The following is a 10,930-nucleotide window of genomic DNA, read 5'->3' as shown; positions in this document are numbered from 1 at the left end:
CTGATGGTATCACGTGATATCTAAATGAAGCGTAGGAGGCATGGCTGAGCATTCTAGGTCGGATGCAGAGCGGCAGAATTTTGCGGTTTTTCTGTACAAATATGATATTTATTCTATCACAATTAATCATAAATAGGAGTGTAAGTTACTTTTATTCATAAATCTTATAAATTAATGTACAACACACATCTGGTGTTCGAACGAAGGAATGGCCATTTAAGAAAGATATTTATATTGAAGTGTCATCACACCAACCTAATGTATTATGCGAGAATCAGGAAAATTACAAAATATCACTACATTGCATTATAACTCCTTGTGTCAAATCTCACAAACAAGCATGGAAATTGTGTAAAGACAAGCTAATATTGTATTATGAACCCACATTAATATTATGCTCATACCTGCAACAGCTTAACTAGAAATATATTAAGTAACAGTCCTGATATTTCCAGAAATACTACATTCGTGTACAACAACGCGGTAGTATAATTGTGGTATGAGGCATGAATATGTATGTGATACACTGAAATGTAACTAACAGCTTCTAACTGATAATGCAGTGTATTTTATTGTTTTATTTAGATTTTTTATTATTACCATGAAAGTAGTATTACTGTTAAAATTGACCATTGGATATACGTCTTGATGAAATTCTTAATCTTTAAAATACCATCTCGATTTAAGAGTGAAATATTGTATCTTAAAAATAGATGTTGCTGAAAGTCACAGAAACCGTTGATTTTCTCACATAAACTATTCAGGTAATTAGCAGGACAAGCATATTTACATTGGACGCGTTGCGTCTGAGGAATTCAATAACCAATTAAACTGTATGTAGAGGTCCTCTATTTCCACTTTCATGTATGTAGCGATAACTTACTTCAACAAACTCAGCTACATAACTTACTTCAACAAACTCCAGTATCTCGTTCGTAATTCATTGTATACTTCTATGCACAACATCAAGATTTTAATGATATATTTATGAAATATAGTATACGGACTGTGTGTTGCTCTTCCATGTGAATTGATGTCCAAGGTAATTAAATGTTTCAACAGAAAACGAAAATAACTATTAATAGTTAATTTATTATTTAAAGATTAAATTAGATAGCATTATGTAATGCCTGGGAGTTAATGCTGCAATCTGTTCTGTGGCTCATTAATATTTATTTTGATGTAAAGTATACAGTGATGCATATTGTTGCAACTTCATCTTTCTGATGACATTACATTATTAACAGTCTGCACGTTGCGTCTGCACCAGCAAAAGTTTTATGTCGTGTCCTGAAGTACTCGTTTGTATTCGGATATTGCATAATGAAAACTAATAAAAGTAAACAACGTTTAGAATGAATGAATTTTTAAGAGAAACGGAAATCATCGAGCCCGAAGTACACTTTTTTCATGAAATTTGCTATCACTTTCACTAGTTACTGTTGTGTTGAGGTATTCAACAACACAGAAAAGTTCTGAAATGGTAAAATGGGTCGGCATAATCTTTTTACCGGGTATCGATTTTAAAAATTATATTAATAACTGCAATCAATATTATTGTGAAATGAGCGGTGATATGTGTAGCAGTTATGCAACGTTCTTGTATATGTAAGTGTATTTGGTGACTATATGTGCCTTAGATGGTGATCAATGATAGGATATATGAGATGGATCGCACACAATGTAGCATCTTCGCTAGCCAAGGCTTCTGATTGTGTTACACTCAAAGAAACGTCTGCCGATATAGTCCTCAGCTCTGGCTCTCTAGCGGTTATTTGAAATAACCGCTCTTTACGCATGAAATAGTCAACCAGTCAAAACGAGAGAATCACTGCGCCACTTGTTGACCACCAAATTAAGGTGGAAAGATATTGCTTACCTATACAGTTTCCCGTAGACCTTTCACACAAAATATCTTTACAATTTACATGACAGTTCTGATCACATGTGAATCCGTATTGTCCAGCAATGCATTCTGAAAACAAAAGAGCACTGCGAAATTATTATTAATTTAACGGATATTATTTCACTGTTTACTAGCACAGCAAGCTAAATAATTTAAATAAAAATGTGAAGATATGACAATTCATGACGTAGATTATAAACTGTGACTCATCTATACGTGCCCTGTGTATTTTCTACACCCAATGTCCCCTATAACTAATGGTTATTTAGACGCCTTTTGAGTTTCCTGCTAAACACATATTGATTGCAATACTAATAGTATTGTTTTGAAGATGAAATCATTGCATGTATCTTTTTAGATCTTTCACTACTACCATGAGAGTATTATTGCTATTAAAATTGAACCTCGGATATACGTCTTAATGACATTCTTAACCTTTTGAATACTGTCTCGATTGCAAAAAGACATCATAAATAGCTGTTACTGACCGTAACAGTAACCGTTGACTTTCTCACATAGACTATTCAGGCAATTCGTAGAACAAGCATATTCACATTGAACGCCGTACGTCTGAGGAACGCAATCTGATAATAGAAGAAGGAGTAATGATTAGTAATATATAATATATGTTATTGGCCGAGGAGTGGGCGTAGTCTTACCAACGCCCTAAAAATAAGTATTAAATACATACATAATGGACTGTAGTTAATTTATATTTCCAATCATTTAGTAGAAACAGAGATAGGATCCGTCCCTTATTATATCTTCTTCTAATGTATACAAACATGTCCATTCAATGTTTGAATAACTGATTGGCTGAAAAATCACATTTGTAAACTTTTCACCGATCACATTCCATGAATCCGTACCCTGCAGACTGACTCGTAACCATCCCGTGTTCTAATTAACCCGTTTATCATAACAGTCAGATCAGATACGCAGGTAACTGAAACATATAAAGAAATTAACTTTGCTGCATATATTACGAGATTATCAGTAGTATAGCAATAGAGACTACAGCGTTAGGCATTGTAGACTGATCCACGATCAACAGGTTCATGGAAAAAAATTGGTATGGTACATGTATTTGGTGATGAAATTGGTAAGTGGTATGTTCATAGACATAACGGTACATTTTTGTATGTTCTAATGTTAATTTAACAAGAGACCAAATGGGCCTGTATCGCTCATCTGGCTCTACAGCAACTTTGAAGTTGATTTAGGTCATTTCTACAGATACTATGCTGATTACCACTTTATTCAAATATCAGGTGTTTATTCATGTCGCCAATAAAGCTTCCAGTCTTTCATTCCAGCCTATTGGCCTAATATCAGGTCTCGGTGACTCTTGGCTATCGCAAAATCATTGTTTAAGGATTTAGGCCCAGTGACCTTGAAAGAAGTTCAATGTCATTTATTTGAACAAACTTGGTAGCCCTTTACTCAAGCATGCTACAGACCTATTATCAAGACCCTGGGCATTTTGATTGTTAAGAAGTTGTTTAAATGAAAAAGTTGACGCCCTTCGGGCAAGTGAGCTAAAAAGTAAGAGATCGACACGCATGCGTAATGTTTAACTGACTTGTACCTAAACAGGTGCCAGCGTCCTTCGTACAAAGACTGTCTTTACAATTCGCAGGACAATCCGAATTACAGTAGATGCCAAATTTTCCTGCAAAGCAATCTGAAAGGAACGAAAATTTAAAATACATTTTACCATTTTAAGATGTGGGTTGCTGCACAGGAATTATTTCTTGGCACGATAGGATTTCAAAACTTGACCGATTGATTTTATGTCTAGGCATATATAAAAATACTATAATCGTAAGTATCCAGTCATGCATTAAAATAAAAATGCAAGCTGTGAAAAATTTTATTAAATTACAACATCAATTTTCCATTTATTCATGATCAAATAAAATATATCTGTGACATGAAATGGGGCGTGTTCGAAGATCGTTTATATCCTTGATGGTTACTTATTTCAAATGAAGACGGAAATCAAAGTAATCCAATATAACCCATCATTTTCTGTGTATTGCTCAATGACTATTTTGGTTTGGTTTGGTTTATTTTGTTTAACGTCCTATTAACAGCTAAGGTCATTTAAGGACAGCCTCCCGTGCGTGCGACATGCATGCGTGTGGCGAGTGCATATGTGTGTTTTGGGAGGCTGCGGTATGTTCGTGTTTTGTCTCCTTGTGATAAGGAGGCTGCGGTATGTTCGTGTTAAGTCTCCTTGTGATAGGCCGGAACCTTTGCTGATTTATAGTGCTACCTCACTAAACCATACTGCCGAAGACACCCAGCAGCGCAATGACTATACAATGTATCTATATTTTCCTTTTAATATTGTTTATGTGTATATATAATGGTACTTACAGAAACAGGCACCTGTTTTGGAGTTACAGTTACCACCATAACAGTCGACTGGACAGAGTTTCTGACAGTTTCCGTCACCGTATCTCCCTGTCGGACATCCTGTTGGAAAGACAAATGAAAGTATGTTAGTACATATATTGACACGCAAATTAATGTCCTTTCCCCCATCGGATTATTTTCGAATTAAGCATAATCTACAATATCCCGATAAACTTTTTTCTATAAGAAACGTAGTATAATGTAATCCTGCCTCATTATATAACATCTTTAATCAGGTACAGTTAAGGAACAACTATATTTTGAAAACAATAATGACTTTGTTGTTAAATAATCAATGGAAATTCACGTATTTTGGAGGAAAACACAAGTGGACGCACATATGACCTGTTAGATGATTTGGAATTATAGAAGCCTCTCAGGTCATGCAAGAGTAAATTTGATGGCCTCTTAGCGCTACATTGTTTTATGGAATCATTGATTAGATTATCTAAATTAATAAGTAAGTATTGTAATTTTTCAGCGAAGAATGGTTCTGTCATTGTATCATACTGATAAATATTGATTAAAGTGAAAGTCTAACACAATTTCACATTTATTCATTAAAACCTAAATATATTATAGCAGGTAAACCTACTACTGTTTTGCCCATTCTCTCTTACAGGGGTATAAAACATTACAGAATCAGTCCAAATGACATTTCAATATGTTTAAGTAATTGTACAATCAGATATATATATACGTAACAATATTATCTGAAAACAGAATTATATTTTCCCGAAACCTTTGACAGTTTCATGCATGTTCCTTCTGTGTATGTAAAGCAGATTTGGACGAGGAAAATGTTTTATTTTAGAACAATTAAATGAAGGGAAAGGTAAGCATTTACATAGCATCATGTCACCAAGTCATTTATTTCAGCAACTAATAAATAGAATCATACTCACCAAACACCTGTACCTCACACAACTCCAGAATAGCCCAATCACTGTACCAGCTGTATGGTTTTGGGTTGTTTCTATAGTTGTACACGGTCACATACCGACCTACATACGGGCACTGGTGTGTCACCACCAGCTGTACAGCGTTTTTAGTACTACTAGTGTCCACAAAACACAGGTCACCGTCTGTTGGTGTGTTGGTGGTATTGGATACATAAAGCTGATATCCTGCCAATCTGTGCTGAAAATTATCTTGAAAGAAAACAACAAAAATCAGCAGATAGATATTCACTTTAATAGGTACGGATGAGGATAAATGTCAATGAAAATGTCGAAGGATATCAAACCCAACCTTACAAGTTAATTGGGTTTAATTTTATTGAAGTTTTTTGGGTTTACTAATAGAAATTAAAATAGCTTCACAGAAAGAAATTTGATAATATTCGATAATCGATGTATTACGCTCCTATCGACAATTCTCTGCTGATTATCCGTTTTGATAGGAAATTGTTACTGGTTCCCTTACAGTGCCGAGGTCATTGAGAGATGCTTGGTATGAGAAATAGAAATTAAGTTATAAAGGAATTCATCACGAAATTATGTCAACTAGTAATAAAGTGCGTGGATATTAGCCAAAATAGCGAAAACGGTTTTAGATGACAATAAACCGATTAAATTCAAGTCATATTCGTTCACTCCAGATCATTATCTGTATTTTGTTAAAATTGCTGTTCCTGTGACATTTTGATCTTCCATGTTCTGCATTATGGACTAATCGGATTGTCTTCTGACAAACTGTTGCTTAAAATTCTACTTTCTTGATTGCTAAATGTCTTTTTAAACATTTTGAGAAAATATTTGTCGTAGAATATGTCTTTAAAATGTCATGTCAATTTTATTAAATCAAACCTGCTTACTATAAAAGTAGGTATGATAAAAAGTCTGTTGCGTTTACTTCAGAGGCCTTGAGTTAGAATCTAACGTAAAGTGGGTTGACGTCCTGACTATCAATTGAAAAAATTGGAATCTTAAACGGTATTCAACGTGTGAGAGTCGGTGTTCCCTACTTACACTTAAGAGTTTTGAAGGAAAACGTACAGGTTATGCAAGAGTTATTGTTATTGTGAGAAAACATACAACCAGGAGGTTAGAACAAGGGGAAAGAAATATAATATACAAAATTTATACTTCTGAAGTAATGTAGGGAAAGTCATCGACACATCACGACACGGTCTAGGACGTACAATTCATCTATCCTATACATATAGCTTACCATTAATCATATTTTGAATATTACTTGGGGACTTAGATAATTTAAAAACTGTATGACAGTGGTTATGTAGAACGTGGACTATTTAAGATTTAAAAGTTACGTTACTGAACAAGTCAGTGATATATTTATCCATTATTGGAATATGTTTCACATCCCAGCTTCTATTTCTCAGCTGATTAGATAGAGGTTACACAATGAGTAGTTGTTTTATGCAGTATTTATTTTACTCTCGTTAGTTCTTTTTTTTTTTTTAAAGTTACAAAATTACGGGTGTTTTTTGCAACTTTTGAAAAATAACTAACGAGAGTGAAAAAAATACCAAATACAACAACCGCGAGTTTGTGTAACCTGTTTCTACCACAATAAAAACGATATGTTTGAGAATGAAGTGACCTGTTTTTGTCAACTTTTCTTCTTTTCACAATATCAGGTGTGGTGTAAGGGTATGACCAAATTTGAAATGCCGCTTATTAACATGGAAAACTGACAAATTCGCAAATGTATGAAAATATAACAAATGGTTTCAAATCCCAGCAAAAATATAAGTAGGTTTATTCTTTCAAAGCAATAAATTGATAAAAATCTATATATCTTTTTACGAATAAAAAAAACGCAACTGCGAACTATTTCTTATGCATTATCATGTCCAAGACATCGTTAGGCGCCCTTCAAGTGGTAGTCAATCAAACTGTATTGAATCACGTGGTGAAAATATAGTCCCGGTCAGAGGTCACCATGTCAACCAATCAAAACGCATTTCAGAGTTAATTCCTCGTGTGGCAGTTGTAATAAGTATTTCATACCTTATTTCTTTTGCTCGGCTCTTAAATGAAACCATATTTTTGTTTTCCAGAAGCAAACATTATATACTCGAAGTTTCAAATTATTTTCAATGTAGGTAGAAAGCTCCAATAAAAGTAACGCCGTTCCGGAAGAGTTTGCACAAACGTGTATAAGATTAAAGATAATATGGGCATCATGGTCAACTTCTCATGTTGCCTGCTTGAAAATATTTTCAGCAAGTATGAAAAAGTCAAAATGAAACAAATTCCGAAAACAAAAAAGTACTCCAAATCCAATGCTAGATACAGCACCATAAAATACGCCCTTCGATAATTCTACTTCAAAATAAATACGTTTCAGTTTCTTTTATTGATACTTTCAATGTGTTATATATAATAAAACACAACATACTCTACAACATCAGCTCCTTAACCGATCTTTGTTTATCATATAGTAAACAACATAGCAGGCAAGGACATCTAACAACTATGCTGTATGACATTGTGGGGTGATTTCGATTTCCCAATCGTTAATGGTTTACCTCTTGAGAGCTTCTAGCACATGTTTAAATATCCGAGTTTTCATTATCGTGATTTCTGCCATATTTCGACTATTGATGGAGTTATTAAAAGCACAATATGTCGAGAAGTGCAGGTTTATTATGTTTTGAATTATAATATAAATTGGAAATATTCTGTGTCCTGTGCTATATGAAGCCACACGTATTAAATATATATATATATGTGATAAGCCTTGATGTGTCGTCGATGAAGCAGAAGAAGCTTACTGTCCCGGAACACCTGGTCCATTCTACTGGTAATTTTAAGGGTCTCAAATTTATAACTTGTGTCCATATTTCCGCCTCATATTATCGAAATGAGTTACATTGACGGTTTCGCTATTAAAGCCACTGATTATATAGAGAACGAAGATTTCTCGAAAAACAAACGTTATGGTATGTCTTCGTGATACTAATAAAGCATTTTTATAAAGTTACCTTTATAGAATCATGTTTTGTTTAAATGAGTTTAATAATGATGCTTATCTAATCGAAGTAACTTAATTCGAAGATCAAAACATTTTTGGTATATACACTACACTTACCTCTGTAGTATATTTTGATCCTAATGATGGTCATCAACTCTCCCAGATCAACACGCCACCAGGCCGTTGTGTGACCCCTTTCCGTGTGTGTGCAACAACCATTGCTTAAATCTGTACTTAAACAGTCATCCACAACATGACTGGCTGCATACTTAACGTTCCCCTGGTCACTACTTTGTTCTGTTGTTTTATTTACGGCGACGTTACCTGTAATATATAAAGCATTAGTTGACACGTTACGAATTGAAATTAACGATGGTTTTGACATATCTAGTCGTTTTAACTTTCCCTGCCTTAAATATATGATAATCAATCTCGCCTTAACTGAAATTCCGATATGATAATTTTATTCCATATGTTTATTTCCTCTTTAAGTCCTCTCCTTATTACATTGGCGATATACGACTGTTTTGGTAACTGAATGCACATGGGTTGGTGTATATTACTTGCCGCATCAGTAATGGATGTTCGGGTGGCACAGTATTAACAGACTTGCCTTTCACCTAGGTGGCCTGGGTTCGAAACACCGACCGGACGTGAAAAAATATGGGGTCATCTGCCCGAACAAGTGGGTTTCCCCGGGTACTCCGGTTTCCATCCGGGCCAACAAGCGGGATTAATTTAAGTTGCTTGTTTTGCAATTTTTGTAAAATTAAGTTTTCATTTTTAGTTAACTTAACATATCATATAAAATGCAAAACAATATTGTTAGATAGTTCTACCATGTAAAGTTAAAACATGGAATCTTAAAATAGAACACCTTCACAAATACATTGGAGAACATTCATGTTCATATATGAAAATGATACAAGTATGCATCTATATACATGCAACGAATCATTTTGATTCATAGTACGACAGCTAAAATCGCAAATCGATATAAACATTGACAAGTACCAAATATATTGCTGCTATACCGATATTTCAATAGTGGTATTTCACAAAAAAAATTTTTTCATGAATGATGGTTATTATTGAAAGGAGCATGTGAAGAGTTCCAGAATATCATGTAAAAATTCCCTTCCTACAGTATCACCAACATCAAAATATAACAAAAAATTCAAAAAAAAAAAAAAAAATCGAGAGATCTACAGACTAATTTTGCCTAAAACAATACAAACAAAATTCCAAAACAGTCATTATTGTTTAAATAGCTACGTGATGAATGAACTGGCAATCGTGGAAGTGATTAATGTTGGTTATTACGCAACAAAACATCAACATACTGAAACACTCATTACTGACCTCTTCAATCAGGAAGTTATATAACCTACTTCACATATATTAGTATTATCTATCTACATGTACATTATTATGTATTTACTAGTTTCAATTTGCATATAAAATACTTACTTTCAGATCTGACAGTAGTAACTATGTAGAACAAGATCAGGATCAAATGTCTTCGTACAATAATCTTTCTCGTCGCCATTCTCAGTTTAATGACGACTCCACATCAACAAGGAAGTTAAATGTATATTATTTAAGATTCATGTATTTCATTTTCAATAAGAGTTTGCACAAAGTGTATTTTACAAACAAAATCACATAAAGGTTCCGGGACACTGCCTTCAACTCATTAGCTATGTAAACCTTTTACCACGCTGTTCCGTGTACAACGCTCTGTTAAATATTAAATGCATGTGTACTGGCTTTACGCGCCTACAATATGTCGATCCACATGAAAACTTATGTAATTAGTATTCTCGTCTGACGAAGTGCTGGCTGTATCAGGAGTGCATAAATCTAACGATGATCAACATATACAGTATAATATTCTGTTTTACTGAAAAGCATTTTCATGAACAGTCAAGGTGAATTTGAGTAGGGTCTTGTTGTGCTAACTGGTGACTTCTTGACAGAACAACACACGGGAGCCCGTCGCATGCCATCCAGTGCAATCAGGGTAAAATGTCTTGCCCGAGGCAATTGAACTCGCATATTCATACTTGTTGTCATTTTAGCGACTGAATCTGTTTTATTTTTCGTCACTTTTACCGCATTGAGTATGTGACACAGGGACCGATTGTTCGTCATTTATAATTATTTCTGGAAAGCATGTATGGTCAGCAGTCAGTTGTTCGACATATCGAAACATTCTACATACCAGGGGATAGAGTACTTTCCGTATAGAGTGTACCTCTGAACGCAAACATTTTCAATTTCTCTGCAGGCAAGATGGGTAAATTAACACATTAAAGAAATTATATTTGTATCTTTGAATATATAAGGGAAATTGAGCACAAATTATCAAACTTATAAGATCATTCCATAGAAAATTTAACAACATGCATTTTGCAAGATGGCATATTTACATAATTTAAGAGAGAAAGTGTCTTTGTGTCGTCTATTGATGACCATGTCTTTGTGTCGTCTATTGATGACCGTGTCTTTGTGTCGTCTATTGATGACCGTGTCTTTGTGACGTCTATTGATGACCGTGTCTTTGTGTCGTCTATTGATGACCGTGTCTTTGTGTCGTCTATTGATGACCATGTCTTTGTGTCGTCTATTGATGACCGTGCCTTTGTGACGTCTATTGAT

The 10,930-nt window shown here is 34.3% G+C and overlaps 1 protein-coding gene across 2 annotated transcripts; it reads right to left on the bottom strand.

The window, feature by feature from the left end:
- Positions 1-1,509: 1,509 nt before the first annotated feature.
- On the bottom strand, positions 1,510-9,841 carry LOC117326366. Of its 2 annotated transcripts, XM_033883088.1 has the most exons (7): positions 9,740-9,841; positions 8,387-8,593; positions 5,233-5,478; positions 4,289-4,387; positions 3,495-3,590; positions 2,395-2,490; positions 1,525-1,975 (listed from the first exon to the last, which is right to left on the bottom strand). In XM_033883088.1, exons 1-7 carry the CDS (start codon positions 9,816-9,818, stop codon positions 1,815-1,817), a joined length of 984 nt encoding a protein of 327 aa, XP_033738979.1. In that variant the 5' UTR covers positions 9,819-9,841; the 3' UTR covers positions 1,525-1,814. The 2 variants fall into 2 exon arrangements, with proteins under 2 accessions (XP_033738980.1, XP_033738979.1); XM_033883089.1 differs by lacking the exon at positions 3,495-3,590 and having other exon boundaries at positions 1,510-1,975.
- Between the last annotated feature and the right edge of the window lie 1,089 nt (positions 9,842-10,930).

This window comes from Pecten maximus, chromosome 4 (assembly GCF_902652985.1).
Source record: "Pecten maximus chromosome 4, xPecMax1.1, whole genome shotgun sequence".
NCBI lineage: Eukaryota > Metazoa > Mollusca > Bivalvia > Pectinida > Pectinidae > Pecten > Pecten maximus.
The sequence above is the reverse complement of the archived record's forward strand: the minus strand, read 5'-3'. Positions and strand labels throughout refer to the sequence as shown.

What these genes read in the sequence shown, in the direction of transcription:
- LOC117326366 (XM_033883088.1), bottom strand. Translation starts at nt 9,818, where the DNA reads ATGGCGACGAGAAAGATTATTGTACGAAGACATTTGATCCTGATCTTG. An exon ending in TACTACTGTCAGATCTGAAA is followed by an intron (nt 8,594 to 9,739) that starts GTAAGTATTTTA and finishes TATATATTACAG; the next exon opens with GTAACGTCGCCGTAAATAAA. An exon ending in CAAAACAGGTGCCTGTTTCT is followed by an intron (nt 3,591 to 4,288) that starts GTAAGTACCATT and finishes CGTTCCTTTCAG; the next exon opens with ATTGCTTTGCAGGAAAATTT.